General features: G+C 39.2%; 1 protein-coding gene across 1 annotated transcript in view; it reads left to right on the forward strand.

Annotated features, from left to right (window-relative positions):
• The first annotated feature begins 1,669 nt into the window (after positions 1 to 1,669).
• Positions 1,670 to 19,570, forward strand: part of LOC308393698 (uncharacterized protein) — a 34,006-nt gene continuing 16,105 nt past the window's right edge. The window contains exons 1-7 of the mRNA XM_080877656.1: positions 1,670 to 1,774; positions 3,329 to 3,407; positions 3,872 to 3,994; positions 4,148 to 4,270; positions 16,718 to 16,796; positions 16,952 to 17,180; positions 17,747 to 19,523. Coding sequence (XP_080733782.1) covers positions 3,361 to 3,407; positions 3,872 to 3,994; positions 4,148 to 4,270; positions 16,718 to 16,796; positions 16,952 to 17,180; positions 17,747 to 19,523 — 2,378 coding nt within the window. The 5' untranslated portion in view covers positions 1,670 to 1,774; positions 3,329 to 3,360. The remainder of the gene's footprint in view (positions 1,775 to 3,328; positions 3,408 to 3,871; positions 3,995 to 4,147; positions 4,271 to 16,717; positions 16,797 to 16,951; positions 17,181 to 17,746; positions 19,524 to 19,570) is intronic.

The following is a 19,570-nucleotide window of genomic DNA, read 5'->3' on the forward strand; positions in this document are numbered from 1 at the left end:
TACTGAAGGTGAATTTATATCAGCTTATTACTTGTTTAATTTTTCAATAAAATGGTGTCATATGACAAAGATCAGCTGTTTGGATGTCTCTGTTTTTCTATTTATCTGTGGCTGCAGCTGCAGACTCTTGCTCACTGATCAGTTTGCAGACTGTTTACTCAAAACATTGATTTGTCTGGTAAATACCAGCAATCGCTGAAAGGTTCCCACTGTTTGTTTTAGCGGGACAACAATACGAAAGCTTCAAATAATCCGATTACAGCCAGGGATGATAAAATAAAAACTTCAAAACAGTTAAGAGCTTCAACATGCAGATGATTGGAAGATGATTCAACAATTATCAGAACAGATCCAGATTAATTTTCTGGTATAAACGAGAAAACATCACTTCACTGGTTGCTTTAATTCTGTCACAATATAAACATTGAGACCGAAATCACAGAAGAACCCAAGATCGAGTAACATGCGGTGACCATCAGATTGATCTCTATTCTCTGTCCCAAGTAGAAAAAAATATACTGCATTGCTTTTCACAAAATAAAGGCACCAAACATCAAAGGAACATCAGAGGCACTAGCGTTACTATTTCTTAGCGTGCCCCACTCCACTTCAGTTTCAGCTTCAGCCTGAACAACAGTCAGTCAGCTTCATTCAATCCAGAGCCAGCAGCATAGTTTAGATTGGAGAAATCCTCATTCACACAGGTTCACTTCAAGAATTATTTTCACGTTGTTCTTTTTAACCTGGTGAACATGGCGCGAAGGGCTAATTCTACATCAGAAAATCAAAAGGATTGACATCATCTGGTCAAATACACACATAACTAATGCATAACTCAATACTCAACAAACCACACACAAGCAAAACATCACAACAGCTTTGTCTCTCTAACCAGATTCTGATCAGGCTGCCCCTCATCTTTAAGTCCTCCTAATAGTGGTACTTATGTACGACACAATCCTGGTAACAGTGACGGAAATCCTGTGACCCCACCTGCAGTATCAGATATGCCCAGACAGTAACTCTGGCGATTTTCATCCATTTTTATGGAAACAACCTGCCAAACAAATTCCAAAGGGCAGCGGCAGTTTTATCACAAATCACGGTTATAGTGTTATGATTGACTTTTGAGGTGTCAGAGGTCACAGCCTGGCCCAAACACTGAACAAGACACTGTAAGCAACATGGGGTGGTAACTGAGAAGATAAGCAACTCAAAAAGATGTTTACTTATCAGGAAATATCTGATGTGTGAAAACTATATGGCTGCGTGGCAGTGTGCACAAAGAACAAAAGGATGAGCATGCTGTTGCAGAAGTCAGTCTCAGCACAGCATGATGAAGGATGTCTCGGGTCCTAAAATGTGTCACAGTGGGAGATGAAGCCATTATGAAGGATGCACAGTTGTACCCTTTAGAAGTATTTTTACCTTCTCAATGTGGAAGAACAGAGGAATGAAAAGTCTTTAAACAGCTACTGCATAAACAGATCACCTGATGTCACAATGCTTCATGTTATGAATTCTGTTTAAAGCGGCTGTAAATATGAAACACGTCCTGTCACACCTGAGCTCGTAAAATACAGCAAACAAAACTGTCCATGCTGTAGTTAACAATCCTCCCTCTTTATTTCGCTTCCTCCGCCTCCTCCACTCAGAGCTCTGGTGGGAGGGACTAAGAGGATTCGCGATCTTTGCTGAGTTTTGTGAGTAGGCTTCCGGGACGAGGCTCGTTGTAATGACTGAATCCTCGCAGCTGGAAGCTTTTTAAAGACAGGTGAGTGGCTGAGATCAGAGGTGTGATTATAGTGTTAAGTGGCCGTTTTTGTGCGTCCACAATATGATATATTATTACTGTTACTCATTGCGTCATGTTCCGAAGGAGGATAAACATCTTTGTAATGTTTTCTAGTGTCTCAGTCTGCAGTTTTAGCAGTCTCAATGACATTTTCTGGGTGTCACGTGTTTTTCTGTGACCTGCCCCGCGGTGCGTGGGCTCCGTTTGGCTTGTTTCGTGTTTTCAGTGTCTACAGACGTCTCTCTCTCTGCTTGTTTCTGGGCAGCTGTTCAGTTTCGGTTGCTCACCGGAAATGTTTGTGAACGGACTGGACAGGTGAGTCTGCGCAGCCGCAGTTGAAGGTGTCCGAGTTCTCTGAAACAAAACACACCTGTTAAATGCACCGAGTGTCTCACGCCCACATCCGCTGATCTGTTTTCACTGAGGTGGGCGGGGAAGCCCCGTGACGGCCCGCGGGGAAAACACACCGGGTTTATCCAGGATGATGAAATTCTGAACGTTTGCCTCCTGCTTCCTATAAATACAAGAGAAGAGCCCTTTGTTGTCATTTTACATGTAGAACGAAAGTGTAGATGCGCCACACCAACTGTGCAAGATTATAAAACTACTAGTAGACAGTGGGAATAAATGGAAATCAGGAGAGAAATATAGTTATTAAATTAAGAGAAATGTATCGAAAAAATAAGAAAGGCGAACTTTGGAAAACAAAATAGTTGCAAAGTGCCTTGAGAAAGTGCAAAGAAAAGACACGAAAAGTCCGTGTGTGAGTGGCCTGAGTGATGATTGTTATAACTCAGTTACATTTACTGACACTAATTCCATTAAAAACATGATTAAAAATATTAAACTGCACACAGAGCAACAAGATAAGCTGAGCAAAGTTAACACACTGATGCTCAGCTGCATCAAATTTTATGGAAACTTTTATAGATGTAAGGATTTAAAATGTATCCAGAAAGTCTCTCATTAGATGTTTTTGGTTGATTTAAAGTCTGTGATGTTGCTGTAGTGGCCGCTTTTCAAAAATCCAAGTACTGATCAAAAGTCTGTATACACAAACGTCCTACTGATTTTAAAGCTGAGGTGGCCACAGCACAGCTGGATTCTGTCAAACCAGCAACAAAACCTAACATAAAGTCAGTCAGCTTGAAACCAGATTCATTTTGTGTTAAAACAATAATTTTACTATAAAATCAGCTTCATGCTTCCTTTTAATATTCCGTGATTCATGACTGAACCTGAGGGTTCTTTTTAGGAAATTATGAGGAGAGCTTGGGTGAAATAACGTGGAGAACACATGAGCTCTCATGCAACATGTGTGTAATAGATATATAACAGCTGGTTATCTGGTTCAGACTAACATCCTGCAGTTTCCTGTTACCATCACCATCAGTGACATCTATGGCAGTAATGAGCTGAATATTTCTGAATGAAAAGCATTATGAACGCTGCAGCTTATATACGTCTGTGACATGGAGACAGTCGTATTAGTGCGTTCATGACATTTTGTTTTTTGTCACCATCATTTCTCAGAATGATGACCTGCAGGTCCACGAGGAGCCACCATGAGTCCGCCCATTGTGTTTGACAGACAACCTTCTGAAAACATGATGTAAGTCAGCATTATGCATTTCTGTATAATGAACGGTAACTTGTTTTTAACTCCACACAGAATCATTTACAGAAGACTTCACTGATGTGTATGTGGTCCTACAGTAGAAACATTGCTTTATTTTGTATGTTTCAGTGTTCATAAAGCATTTTCCTTTCAGAGCTGTTTTTCCTTGTTTCACTCCAGACTGTAACTGATGATTATTTCATCGTGGATTTATAATTGATCTGCTGATTCCTTGTTTGCTTGAATAAAAACTATCACAAAGTGCTGTCTTCAGATGATAATTAAGATCAAGATCAAATCCAGTGCAGTAGAAGTAACTCAGAGCTGCAATGAAGCACTACTCGCTGAACTAGTTACTTAGTTACTTCTATCTTTTATGTATTTTCTTGTCAACTACTTGACAGACAATCAGACAATGATGGTTGCCGTCTTTCCAGTTATCTTCTGGTCTCTTCCAGGGTTTACCAGAGGTCAGTTTCTCTTGAAGCAGATTCTGGAGTCAGCTGTTTGTCTTTGAAGAGTAATGAGTCAAAGGCCGAACCTCTCCCTTTTAAAGAAGGCCTTTGCTGTGCTGAGCACAGGCAAGCTATTTCTAACATTCACGTTTTAGCTCAAGACATCCTGATCAGCTTTACTGTTTCTTAAGTGTTGATTTCTTGACTAATGATAGTTAATACGATACAGGAAGCTCAGTAAAGCATCACGGGTAATGCTCCATGGTTGTCTTCTAACAGGATCCATCACAGATCATCAGAGGCTGAGTCTAAACTCAGCTGTTTGTCCTTGAAGAGCAACGAGTCAAAGTCTGACCCTCTGCTGTTTAAACCAGGAGTCTGCTGTCCTGATCCCAGTCTGAGGTGAGGTCTTCAAACTGCTTCAGTTCTGACCTGCAGACACAGTAAAATACATTTAACCTCCTAAGACCCGAACTCTTCCACGGCATGCATTTTTAATTTCTCTTTGATAGTTGGGCATATTGGAGCCCGATGAACGTAAATACAAAGAATTATCAGATCTTTTTTTTTTTTTACCTTATTTTTGTTTTTAAGAAAAATAAGAGCTACATATGAGGATATTCGTTTAAAATTTTGATAGAACAGTAGAAGTATAATGTCCTCGTAAATGGATATCAGGCCCTTGTAGAGCAAAATTGAGTATTTTGGTCTAAATAACCCAAAATGTGATGTCCACATATGTGGACGCCAGGTAACAGTGTAGTTATAAAGTGTATGTTTATCAAATTAAGAAACAATACCTTACTTTTTATATAATGTGTAACAGTTTATAGTAGCCTATGAATAATTCTAAATGTATAGTTATTTAGAATGAAGTCAAAAGCTGTTTTACCGTTTACAATAAAAACATGAATGTTATACACAAGTTTATTATATTTTACTAAAATAAAATAAAAATAAATAAAACTAGGCATGAAAAAATATTTTATTTAACTAAGACAACAATAAAAACTAGACTTTTGAAAAATTGTTTAAAACTAAAATAAAATTAAATATATATAAAGAAATATCCTTAGTTTTAGTGTCTATTAGTGTGGTTGAAAAAAACATTACTAAAACTTGCCTGATGGCATGGATGGATATGTTTATCGAGACTCTAGATGTCTGAGTAAACTGCTTTTAAAACGTTTTTATTTTTTTAACACCTGTACTGATTTTTGGTCATTTTCCCTCTGATGTGTGTCCTCCTTACAAGACTGATTAAAAAGACTGAAACACTGAAATCAATAAGACCTCAAATACAACTAAACTTTTACAAGAATAAAAACTTAACTTAAACAAAAACTAGTCTGGAAAACTAACTGAAACTGTACTTAATTATAAACAAAAAATTAAATAAAAAAACTATAATAAAAAACTATAATAAATATATTAACTACAAGCGTTAAATTTAATCATTTACATTTCCAACAGGAAAATAAATTATGATGTAATTTTTTCTGTCTTATTTGACTCTTAACTCTAAACATAATGACTATGGTGGGGAAACACGGAAAACACTAACACTTAGTTGAGACAAAGATCGGGAAGCAGTGTTTCAGCTAGAATAATAGTTAAAAACAAGAAAAACAGGAACCAAAAGCCTCGGCCCATGGTGTAATGTTAATTTTTATTTGTCATTAGTTGGTATAATAAAGAAATAATAATTTTGTTATCAAATTTTCTGGCAGCTCAGAGACTTAGTGTTCTTTACCTTTAGACCCATGATGCATACAATACCAATAAATAGAGAGTAAATTGTTGTATTTTACCCAAGTTGTTGTAAGTTGCGGTATTTTTTTCTAAATCCAGTCACACTAGTAAGTAAAAGTGAAAGTAGCCAGATTAAAAACTATATTAACCAGTGAGAGAGCTGGGACACAAAGGTTAACAGTGTATTACATCGGGGTCACTCCATCTTCTCTCTTATACATGCTTTAAAACACTAAACGTCACAGATGGACACTATGCAAGATAAGATAAGTCTTTATTGTCGTTGCACAGTCATACTTAGTACAATAGTACAACGAAATGCAGAACCCAAGCTGTGGAACTCTCTACCCCCGGATTTAAGAAACACTGGTTCTCTCCCTCAGTTTGAATCTCAACTCAAAATCTATCTGTTCAAGTCTGCATATTCACTGTAAACATATTGTTTATTTTATCTTTTTTTATTGTTCTTCATTTTGTTCTACTATGTGTTTTAGTCTATTGTTAAGTGTCCTTGTGTGTCTTGAGAGGAGCTTTTAAATTAAATTTTTTATTATTATTATTTTTATGCATTATAGTGAACTGTTAACAGTTACTAAACAATATTATTAATCCACTCTCTCTTAGCAGTCTACATTCATTTAAATGTATGAATTCAGTGTATAAATATTATAAATAAGTGCTTACATATTCAAGGTTTTTTAATAAGATAATGTAAGTTTGTAACTGAGAATTGATAAAAACGTATTTAAGTGTGAGAAAGTAAAAGGCGTTTTAAGGACTAGCTGAAATTACTGAACTCCCATAAGGTTGATTCTCTTCATCTGGACGTAGCGTTTTCAGTGGCAGAAAAGTTTCATTACTCAGCCGAGTGACTTCTTCAGTCGTTGGATGAGTGACAAGGGATTATACTTTCACATTAAATGTAGTAAGGTCTTTAGTTATTTCACATAAGTTTAAATTAAACGTGAAATTGTACATTTCATTTTTGGAACATTCTGGTCTGCATAAATGTAACAATTGTAAGTTGTTTGGGTGCAAACACTTGTAAAAACCCAACTAGTAATTGTTCCTTTTAAACATGGACTTTAGAGTCTAAATTTATAAAGCCCCACTGCACATTTGCTTAAGTGAAGTCAAAGTTTGCTACATGTTTATTTCATGTTCAGTTCATAATTATGACTTCAGGGATCCTTACATTGTGTCTGTCTCTAATTCTTCTTCTTTTTTTTTTTTTTTAATTTATATTTTTTTTATTAAGGTTCAAAAGCAGGCATTCACAGTATGTACATCATGTAAGCATACTTCTTGCTTAGGTTATCTGCCTTAGATACCGAAATAGTATTTTAATTTATATCCGAGTCATAAAGAGAAAATATTTACAACTATAGAAGCAATTGAAACAATCACATAATCCGAAATAAGAAAACAAACAAAACCAACAAACCTACAAACAAAACAAAAAAACAACAACAAAAACAAAACAAAAAAACAAACAAAACGGATGTGTTGGTAGGGGCTGATCCTATAAATATATACTCTCATACATCACAGTTATTGGTTTGTAAAAATAAAATCTGGCCTATGAGGCGTGATATATTTGACCCAGTTTTCCCAGTATGATGTAAATTTCTCCAGCTTGTGGTTAACAGAAGCTGTTATCTTTTCCATGTTATAGATTTCCATTGTGATTTCCATCCATGTACTTATGTTTGGGCTCTCTGGGGATAAACATTTTCTGGTGATACTCTTTTTACAGGCCACCAGTAGAACATTTACTAAATGTTTATCATATTTAGGCCATTCCTGAGGTATATATCCAAAGAACATAGTCTTACTCTCGAGGGGTATTTCGCATTTAAAGATATCCTGTAAGGCATTATGTATTTCTCTCCAATAATCCCTCAAGATAGAGCAGTCCCAAAAAATGTGGTAGTGATTTGCACTTTGATTTCCACAGTTCCTCCAACAAGCAGGGGAGTTATCATCATAATGAGACTTCTGAGAAGGTGTTATAAAATATCTAATTATGCACTTCCAACCGAATTCCCTCCACTTTTGTGAGCTGGTACACATCCACTGATACCTCCATATTGCCGTCCATTCTTCCTCTAATATTTTTATCCCTCCTTCCTTCTCCCATTTTGTTCTAATATATGAAGTCGAATGTGGTTTCAAATCCATTAGACCCTTATACAGACATACAATTCTATCAATAGTTTCTGAGTTATAGCTTTTTATAAACAATTCCATCGAGCGTGTGTTTATCATTGTTACATTTCTCATCTTCGTGTCAGCATAGTGCCTTAACTGCAAATATCGATAGAAGTCTTGTTTTTCTAATGAAAATGTCTTTCTAAGCGTGTCAAAGCTGAACAATTTTCCATCTTTCATTATACTACGCAGGGCTGTTATGCCCTTACCTGTCCAGTCCTTGAATCTAGAATCCAATTCATTAGGCTTGAACTCTGAGTCGTAAGCACACCATTTAAGAACTGTAATATTGGTCTCGAGTTTATATTCCTTTATAATAGTTTTCCATGTTTTAAGGGTCCTTTTCACCCACAGGTTATCAATGTTTTTTATATAGGTTTGTAGATTATTGTCAGCTAGAATTGCCTGAATAGGAATAGACAGCATTTGTTCCTCAATGGTTTTCCATTGGGCAGTGTATGACGGGTTACACCAGCATATTATTGCTCTCATCTGCGCTGCAAAGTAGTAGTATCTGAGGTCAGGGAGGCCCCATCCTCCCTTTTGCTTAGCCAGCTGTAGAGTTTTGAGGCGAAGCCTTGGTCTTTTACGTTGCCATATATATCTAGATAACATTTTGTCCCACTCATTAAATTGACTTTGGTTAATCTCTATTGGTAGGGTTTGAAATAGATACAAAAATCTTGGCAATACATTCATTTTAATAGAATCAGTTCTTGAATTAAAGCTAAAGAAAGGAATTAAGTTCCATCTTACTATATCTTCCTTTATTTTTTTGTATAAGGGTAGGTAATTCTGTTCAAATAATTTTGTAAGATCTTTCGGTAAATTTATGCCTAAATATTTAAAAGACTCCGTTTGCCATACCAGGGGATAACTACATTTTATTTCTTCTGGTGGGCTATAATTATATAAGAGTAGCTGGGTTTTACCTATATTAATTTTGTAGCCTGATAATTGGCCGTATTGTTCAAATGATTGCATCAGTTTGGGTAAAGAATATGTTGGGTGTCCAAGGTAGACCAAAATGTCATCCGCATAGCAAGCCAGTTTATATTGCGTCCCTTTAATAAAAATTCCCTTAATGTCTTCGTTTTGCCTAATGAATTGAGCTAGTGGTTCCAAGTATAATGCGAAAAGTAACGGTGACCATGCACAGCCCTGTCTAGTGCCCCTTTTTAGGGTAAAACTGTTAGATAGGCATCCATTAATTTTAATCCTGGCTGTAGGATTGTCATATAGTGCTTGTATAGTTTTAATAATCGTATCATGAAAGCCAAATTTATATAATACCCTGTAAAGGAACTTCCAGTTGACGGAATCAAAGGCTTTTTCAGCGTCTACACTCATCACAATTGCTTTGATTTTATGTTTTTGTATATGGTCCATAATATGTAATGTCTTTCGTATATTGTCCTGTGTTTGGCGTTGATGTATGAAACCCGTTTGGTCGTTACATATCAATGTTGGTAGGAACTCTTCTAGCCGTTTGGCCATGATAGATGTGAAAAGTTTATAGTCTAAGAACGGAGATTGGCCTGAAAGATCCACATTCCATTTTTATCTTTGCCTTCTTTTGGTATAACTGAGATAATTGCCTCCTTCCAGCTGGGGGGCATTTGTGCCTTTTTCAAAACCCAATTCAATGTAGGCAGTAAAACAGGTATCAATTCCTTTTTAAATTCTTTATACCACTCTGCCGTGTAACCATCTGGTCCTGGTGATTTACTTAATTTAAGCCTATTAATTGCAGCTTTTAATTCTTCTTCAGTTATGTTCATTATCATTGCTTGATTTTGTTCTTCATCTAAAGTGGGTAAGTCTAGAGGGTTCAGGAAGCTATCAATCTGAGCTTCAGTCCCGCCAGGGGCTTCCGAGTATAGGGTTTTATAGAATCTTTCAAAGGCTTCCTGTATTTCATTTAATTTATTTTTTATCACTTTTGTACTTGGGTCCTTAATTTTATAAATTGTATTTTCCGCTGTCTTTTTTTTCAATTTCCACACCAATATTTTGGTAGATTTAATGCCACTTTCATAGTGTCTCTGTTTCAAAAACATTAAATCTTTCTTGATTTCTTGTGTGGCTAGATTGTTAATTTCGTTCCTAATGTTTTTGATTTCCCTTAATATATCCTGTGCTAAGTCCCTTTTATGTCTTCTTTCTAGTTCCTTTAGTCTCTTATTCAACTCCTCTAGTTTTCTATTCTTATCTTTTTTCCTAAATGAAGTTATTGCTATAATTTTCCCTCTTAGTACCGCCTTCAAAGTATCCCATAGTATGGGAGGTGGTACTTCTCCAGTATCATTGAACTCTAAGAAGAGACTAATTTCTGATTTAATTTGTGCCTTAAAAGGCGAATCATTCAATAGACTTGAGTTCAATTTCCATGTATTATTTTTTAACCGTAGGTTAAAATCAATGGATAAGTATATTGGTGCATGGTCACTTATATCTATCGTCCCAATTCCACAAGTATGTATTTTATCCTTATCTTTACCAAATGTTATAAAATAATCTATCCTTGTATAAAGAGAGTGTGGAGCAGAGTAGTAAGTATAGTCCCTTCTATTAGGAAAAAGGTCTCGCCATATGTCAATTAATCCTACCTCCTCAAAAAGTGCATTCACTTTGATATATGGTGATTTCCTATCATACGTTTTCCTGCTAGACGAGTCTAATTTTGGCTGTAGGTGTATATTTAAATCCCCTCCACAAATCAAAAGGCCTTCTGTTTCTGTTACCATAATATTAATGATCCTTTGGAAGAAACTAATATCACTCTCTGGCGGAGCATAAACATTTAAAAGGGTGATCAAATTCCCATCTATTTTTCCTTTTACTAGAATAAATCTACCCTCTTTATCACCCATTTCAGATACTTTTTCAAAGTTTAATTTACTTGAAATAAGGATTGCAACTCCTCCTATGTCCTGATTTGTATGAAGAAAAAAACAAATTAGTAAAACCCATTCTCTTTAATTTTACGTGCTCTTTATCTGTCAAGTGGGTATCCTGTAAGTAGACTATATGGGCTTGTTCTGCTTTCACTTTAGTTAAGATTTTAGTACGTTTAATTGGATTTAACAGCCCATTAACATTGAAAGATAGAAATTTTACTTTATCACTAGCCATATGTAATCAACGTATGTCCATGGAACAAATAAAATGAAACTTATCAGATCTACTCCCTAAACAAACAAAGATATCAAACATAGGTAACAAGTAGAAAAAAAAAACTGTGGTTCCAAGGCTGGGGTCTCTAATAAGTGACCCTGGGTAGAGCTAGAAAAAGCGTCTAGCTGTGAGGGAAAGCCTCTCCCATATATGGGCTGAGGGCCCCCGCCATGGCACTTGAGGCGAAAGAAAACAAAGTCGTTGTTCATTACACAGAAAGTGTGTCTTTATGCATCCCTCGCTTATATCTATATAATCTCATCCAATTGGGGTAGAGATATACACACAAACATCTTGAAATATATATAACACCGGGTATTTTTACCTCCTTTTAAAGCCCGACAGTACTTATAACTCCTCTGACGAGGGTATGATCTGTCTTCTGAAGGTTCGCAGTCTCGCCCTGATATCTTTCTCTCGCTCGTCGTCTGTCCCTCGCTGAGTTGATCCTCTCGTTGTTTCCCAGGCGGTACAGGACAGCTGCTCGACCAGACTCTCCTTCGATGTAGTCACATTAACTGGAAGCCCTCTGTCCTTCATGTCTGTGGTCGCCTCCTCCGCCGTCTGATACAGACATGTTCCATCCTCATAAAACACTCGTAGTTTTGCCAGGAACGGAGTATGGAAGCGGATATTTTTCTGCTTTAACACCCGCTTCACCTCTACGTACTCCTTTCTCTTCTGCAGTACTACTGGAGGGTAATCATGGTCAAAGAATATTAATTTCCCATTCAGAAAAACTTTCTTCTTTTCCCAAGCTCTACGTAGGATCTCTTCTTTAACCCTATAGCGGAGAAATTTGACTATTATTGATCGCGTTTTATCTTGCCTGTCTCCGGCGGGTCTTGATGCCAGCGCCCGGTGTGCTCTCTCGATGCCAAACTCCACGGTAGGGTTTATCTCCAGAGTGTCCCGCAGTAGTTTTTCCACATGTCCATCATAGACGAGCCCTCGGCTCCTCCCGGAACATTATATACAGTGGGGCAAAAAAGTATTTAGTCAGCCACCGATTGTGCAAGTTCCCCCACCTAAAATGATGACAGAGGTCAGTAATTTGCACCAGAGGTACACTTCAACTGTGAGAGACAGAATGTGAAAAAAAAATCCATGAATCCACATGGTAGGATTTGTAAGGAATTTATTCGTAAATTAGGGTGGAAAATAAGTATTTGGTCAATAACAAAAATACAACTCAATACTTTGTAACATAACCTTTGTTGGCAATAACAGAGGTCAAACGTTTACTATAGGTCTTTACCAGGTTTGCACACACAGTAGCTGGTATTTTGGCCCATTCCTCCATGCAGATCTTCTCGAGAGCAGTGATGTTTTGGGGCTGTCGCCGAGCAACACAGACTTTCAACTCCCGCCACAGATTTTCTATGGGGTTGAGGTCTGGAGACTGGCTAGGCCACTCCAGGACTTTCAAATGCTTCTTACGGAGCCACTCCTTTGTTGCCCGGGCGGTGTGTTTTGGATCATTGTCATGTTGGAAGACCCAGCCTCGTTTCATCTTCAAAGTTCTCACTGATGGAAGGAGGTTTTGGCTCAAAATCTCACGATACATGGCCCCATTCATTCTGTCCTTAACACGGATCAGTCGTCCTGTCCCCTTGGCAGAAAAACAGCCCCATAGCATGATGTTTCCACCCCCATGCTTCACAGTAGGTATGGTGTTCTTGGGATGCAACTCAGTATTCGTCTTCCTCCAAACACGACGAGTTGAGTTTATACCAAAAAGTTCTACTTTGGTTTCATCTGACCACATGACATTCTCCCAATCCTCTGCTGTATCATCCATGTGCTCTCTGGCAAACTTCAGACGGGCCTGGACATGCACTGGCTTCAGCAGCGGAACACGTCTGGCACTGCGGGATTTGATTCCCTGCCGTTGTAGTGTGTTACTGATGGTGACCTTTGTTACTTTGGTCCCAGCTCTCTGCAGGTCATTCACCAGGTCCCGTGTGGTTCTGGGATCTTTGCTCACCGTTCTCATGATCATTTTGACCCCACGGGATGAGATCTTGCGTGGAGCCCCAGATCGAGGGAGATTATCAGTGGTCTTGTATGTCTTCCATTTTCTGATGATTGCTCCCACAGTTGATTTTTTCACACCAAGCTGCTTGCCTATTGTAGATTCACTCTTCCCAGTCTGGTGCAGGTCTACAATACTTTTCCTGGTGTCCTTCGAAAGCTCTTTGGTCTTGGCCATGGCGGAGTTTGGAGTCTGACTGTTTGAGACTGTGGACAGGTGTCTTTTATACAGATGATGAGTTCAAACAGGTGCCATTCATACAGGTAACGAGTGGGGGACAGAAAAGCTTCTTACAGAAGACGTTACAGGTCTGTGAGAGCCAGAGATTTTCCTTGTTTGAGGTGACCAAATACTTATTTTCCACCCTAATTTACGAATAAATTCTTTACAAATCCTACCATGTGAATTCATGGATTTTTTTTTCACATTCTGTCTCTCACAGTTGAAGTGTACCTCTGGTGCAAATTACTGACCTCTGTCATCATTTTAAGTGGGGGAACTTGCACAATCGGTGGCTGACTAAATACTTTTTTGCCCCACTGTATCCTTAAATTTTCTCGTCGGGATCTTCCTTCATAGTTGTTAAGGTTCAAAATATTGGGGATGGACACCAGAGGAAAAACCCACAATAACAACACTGGTCCGGTCGGGTTGAGTCAAACGATGATTTAATGATCACACACGTGGGAGATGGACACTGTATGCAGACAGTCTCAGATCTCGTCTCAAAAAACACATCACCATAGTTTTATGAAATCAGGGTATTAGAACGCCCCTTCATGCGTAGTGACAGGTGTAATACAATCAATGTTGACAATTTTATTTAACACAAAGAATAACATTGTCTCCTTCCCGAGGGCAGACGCTGACTGCCCCCGTCTCCTGGAACCGTCTGTACCCTGCTAAGACACAACATGGCAGCTACAAGGACTCTTTCATTTGTTAAGACCATCAGTGTGTATTGCTCTAAATCAAGTATATAATATTAAATGAATATTGCTGGATCAGCTACTTCTACTTAAAACATATTAAAACATGACTAAGCACAAAATCACCAAGAATAACATCTTATAAGTGCTGTGTAAGCGCGTGCGGCCTTCCAAGCTCAAAGCCTTTGCCCTCCATAGATCAGCCAGACTCGCGCTGGCTGTAGCTTTAACCTTTAATTAACTTGAGCACAACTCTAAAATAAGCAACAAACTGCAATGTGTATGGAATGATCAGGGTTACATCTGCAATGGAAAATCATGTTATTATTCTGGTACCTGCAAGGAAAAAGATCAAACTGAAATTATAGCCATCACTGTAAATGCAAAAGATAATGTAAGGTCAAAAACTTCAATTTATGCTTAATGCAAAGCTGGTTATATACTTCTAATGAACTAATAATGCCATATTAAAATATTAAATGATAATGAGAAAAACATCCCCTCCTTATTTTACAATTCCCTCTGTTGACCTCTGGAGAATCCAGAGGTCACAAACAGTTGTGTCCCTCCTTGGCCTACACATTCAGTTCTACATGCATCATTGGCATCATGGACATTGGAGTAATGACTCCAGGGTCCACTGCCCTCACAGACATACTTTTGAACATTCTTCTGGCACAAGGGATGAGACAACAACAAATAACCATAATACCCACCACAACAGACAAAGAAAACATGACCGAAGCGATAACCCCCTTCCACCGTCCGAACACTGAGGTCAGCCAGCCTTCTAACGGATTACCAACACCTGAGTGATCATGCATAGTTTCAGAAAGGCTCTTTAGGCCCTCCAGAGCCTTGGTTACCGACCCATCTGGAGCAGTATTGTTTGGAATAAAGGTGCAACACTGATCGGCAAACATAGAACACACGCCCCCTTTTTCCGCTAACAACATGTCAAGGGCCATTCTATTCTGCACTCCCATTAACGAGGTCGGACCCACCTGCTCCGCCAACCCCTCCATGCCGTCTCTGGTCAGGTTAGAGAGCCTCAGCACATTGTAATGAACATAATTAATCCTATCTACATTCTTGTTTGGGGTCACTGGAAAGAAAGCAGAAATTATTGGAATATTTTCAAACCCGGCTGCTATTTGGTCAACAAGTTTAAATTCATTTGGAACCCCCCTGGGCACTCCAATGGAGTCGATCCAGGTGGGGGAATTCATTCTAGGGTCATAAACATTTATGTCATGTATTCCTCTCTTCCTCAAAATGTGTCTTTTGCGCCTGGCTGCCAAAGTGCGCGTATTGTGTGAGGGAATTGATTTTACCTTATTTCCGATTAGCATAAGTGGCGCTCCTAGTCTCACCATCGCGCACGTCCCCACGCTCCCAAGAGGAACACGAACCAGTAGAGTCCTGTGCCCGCAATAGTAATACAGCCCGCTCCTAGCCCAAGTCCCAATTAGGGTGGCTGCATCACTCACATTGTTGGTGGTCCTCCCAATCTGGGTGACCGAACACCAACTGGGGTCAATTTCCCCCAACCGATATTTAACTTTATCTGTGGAAAACTTAAAGCACGTATAATTATCTTTCCGGGGCATAAACGGCCCTACTTGCGTGAGCTTGCCAATAGGGGGAAATAGACTGGACAACACAGTGCAGTTCCCCGTATTCACAGCTCCTCCTCTGATTTTTTCACACCAAGCTGCTTGCCTATTGTAGATTCACTCTTCCCAGTCTGGTGCAGGTCTACAATACTTTTCCTGGTGTCCTTCGAAAGCTCTTTGGTCTTGGCCATGGCGGAGTTTGGAGTCTGACTGTTTGAGGCTGTGGACAGGTGTCTTTTATACAGATGATGAGTTCAAACAGGTGCCATTCATACAGGTAACGAGTGGGGGACAGAAAAGCTTCTTACAGAAGACGTTACAGGTCTGTGAGAGCCAGAGATTTTCCTTGTTTGAGGTGACCAAATACTTATTTTCCACCCTAATTTACGAATAAATTCTTTACAAATCCTACCATGTGAATTCATGGATTTTTTTTTTCACATTCTGTCTCTCACAGTTGAAGTGTACCTCTGGTGCAAATTACTGACCTCTGTCATCATTTTAAGTGGGGGAACTTGCACAATCGGTGGCTGACTAAATACTTTTTTGCCCCACTGTATCCTTAAATTTTCTCGTCGGGATCTTCCTTCATAGTCAAGTAACTTATTTTCTTGTTGATCCATGACTTTTATCATCTTATTCAGCGTCTGTTCCAAATTTTGAACACGGTCTTCCACTTTTTCAATCGTACCTCTGCCTCCGTTATTTTTTGATTAACGCTGATAATCTCTGATTTAATACCAGTTAATTGTTCTTTTATGTCTTTTCGGAAGTCCCGAATCTCCTCCAAGATTTTTGTCAAACTTACGTCAGCACTTGAGGGAGCTGGGTTAGCATTAGCTTCGCCTTCTTGTCCCTTCGTAAGAGAGCTGCTCCTCGAATTTTCTGCATCTGCAGTTTCTGCGGCGGTGGTTTCTTTGTTTGCACGCGTCTTCCCCATTCTTGCCCCTCTCATCTGTTCGAGTATTATTTGTAGGTCTAGTATTTGATGGTCTGAAGGGACGAAATAACTATTTTCACGAGGGAGCTATTACTTTAGGCCGCCATTCAGGATGGTGATGTCACCGGAACTCAAGCCAACTTCGAGAAATAAAATCCCTGTCTCTAATTCTTGATGATTTCTTCACAGCGTGGACCAGCAGACCTCAGGAGCTCCTAAAGGCCGGTCTGCCCACGATCATCAAACACACCTGGACTCCATATTTATGGTCTGTACATGCACAACAGTTATTCTGGCATCTATACGGTTCAGTCATTTCTATGCTGCACTTGTAGTCCAGCACATTGTTAGTGTTTACAACATGAATCTGATTGGCTTGATGATTTCAGTTTGATTGGATATTCACAGAGTATTGTGTTCTAGCTGCTGGAGGACAACATCATCGCTTTTGTGAAGAGTGAGCTGAAAAAGATACAGAAGGTTCTGAGTCCAGATTACCCACAATGCTTAGAGAATCAAAGAGAGGTTGATGAGTTGTTGGAGGGTGAGGATGAAGAGGAGAGGAAGAGAAGTAGAGAAGCATTTCTGAAGATCACACTGCACTTCCTGAGGAGAATGAAGAAGGAGAGGCTCGCTGACTGTTTGCAGTGCAGTAAGAATATTTCTCTAAAGGCTTAAACAGAGACTTGCTCAGCATAAATAATTTATAACTAGTTTATGCTACCTTTGCTAGATTTCCACCAAATGCTGTACATATTTGATCAGTTACTATGGACCTGTGCTTTGTCTGCTTTCTGTTTCTGACCGTCTCTGGCTTTGGGCTCCCTCCTCCCAGCATCAAGCTTCGCTTTTGGCTGGTTTTAGCCTAAGTAGATTCGATTTTCAAATGTACCTCACCATCCAAGCAAGCTAATAACACCAACAGACTTCTTTAAAGTAGAATTACGTTTTTTTTTTTTTTTTGTTTGTTTTTTTTTTACAAATGGTACATTGGCACCATTTGTAAAAAATAAAATGGTGCCAATGTACTTAAATGAAGTCACATGCTTCATTTATGCCAAGCTTTTGGTTTTTTTGTAATGAAAGGCTGATTTTATTTGCACTTCAACAAGAATCAAAATGACAATTATTCTGCGTCAGCCAACAGTAAAAAACTTTTGTGTGTCAGTATTATGATGTAAATTCTCTTTAAGTACAGGGTGTTCTTTGTTCTTTCAGAATCTCCTTCCATGTGCCAACAGAATCTCAAATCTACTCTGAAAAAGAAGTTCCAGTGTGTGTTTGAGGGGATCGCTAAAGCAGGAAATCCAACCCTTTTGAATCAGATCTACACAGAGCTCTACATCACAGAGGGGGGGACTGCAGAGGTCAATGAAGAACATGAGGTCAGACAGATTGAAAAAAATTCCAGAAATCCAGACAGACCAGAAGCAACAATTAGACAAGAAGATATTTTTAAAGGCTTGCCTGGAAAAGAGGAACCAAAAACAGTGCTGACAAAAGGAGTGGCTGGCATTGGGAAAACAGTGTTAACACAGAAGTTCATTCTGGACTGGGCTGAAGGCAAAGCCAACCAGGACATCCAGTTCATATTTCCATTCACTTTTAGAGAGCTGAATGTGCTGAAAGAGGAAAAGTTCAGCTTGGTGGAACTTGTTCATCACTTCTTTACTGAAACCAAAGAAGCAGGAATCTGCAGGTTTGAAGACTTCCAGGTTGTGTTCATCTTTGATGGTCTGGATGAGTGTCGACTTCCTCTGGACTTCCACAACACTGAGCTCATAACTGACCCTAGAAAGTCCACCTCAGTGGAAGTGCTGCTGACAAACCTTATAAGGGGGAAACTGCTTCCTTCTGTTCACCTCTGGATAACCACACGACCTGCAGCAGCCAATCAGATTCCTTCTGACTGTGTTAACATTCTGACAGAGGTCAGAGGGTTCACTGACCCTCAGAAGGAACAGTACTTCAAGAAGAGGTTCTCAGATGACAAGCTATCTGATAAAGTTCTCTCACATATGAAGACATCACGAAGTATTCACATCATGTGCCACATCCCAGTCTTCTGCTGGATCACTGCTACAGTTCTGGAGGATGTGCTAAAAACCAGAGAGGGAGGAGAGCTTCCCAAGAACTTGACTGAGATGTACATTCACTTCCTGGTGGTTCAGACAAAACTGAGCAACATTAAGTATAATCAATATAGTAAATTTGAACCAGATAAACACTGGAGTCCAGAGAGCAGGAAGATGATTGAGTCTCTGGGAAAACTGGCTTTTAATGAGCTGCAGAAAGACAACCTGATCTTCTATGAATCAGACCTGACAGAGTGTGGCATTGATATTAAAGAAGCCTCAGTGTACTCAGGAGTGTTCACACAGCTCTTTAGAGAGGAGAGAGGACTGTACCAAGACAAGGTGTTCTGCTTCATCCATCTGAGTGTTCAGGAGTTTCTGGCTGCTCTTCATGTCCATCTGACCTTTATTAAGTCTGGTATCAATCTGATGGAAGAACAACAATCAACTTTCCAAAGAGAAAACCTTTTTTACCAGTGTAGTGTGGATAAGGCTTTAGAGAGTCCAAATGGGCACCTGGACTTGTTTCTTCGATTCCTTTTCGGTCTGTCACTGCAGAGCAATCAGATTCTCCTTCGAGGTCTGCTGACACAACCAGGAAGTGGCTCACCGACCAAAGAGGAAACTGTCCAGTACATCAAGATAAAGATCGAGGAAATCCCTTGTCCAGAGAAAAGCATCAACCTGTTCCACTGTCTGAATGAACTGAATGATCGTTCTCTAGTGGAAGAGATCCAAAAGTCCCTGAGATCAGGAAGTCTCTCCACAGATAAACTATCTTCTGCTCAGTGGTCAGCTCTGGTCTTCATCTTACTGTCATCAGAAGAAGATCTAGATGTGTTTGACCTGAAGAAATACTCTGCTTCTGAGGTTGCACTTCTGAGGCTGCTGCCTGTGGTCACGGCCTCTAAGAAAGCTCTGTAAGTGGGTACAGATATTGGTTTGGGTATTTTGGTTCATGTGATAG

This window comes from Rhamphochromis sp. 'chilingali', assembly GCF_963969265.1.
Source record: "Rhamphochromis sp. 'chilingali' genome assembly, chromosome: 3".
NCBI lineage: Eukaryota > Metazoa > Chordata > Actinopteri > Cichliformes > Cichlidae > Rhamphochromis > Rhamphochromis sp. 'chilingali'.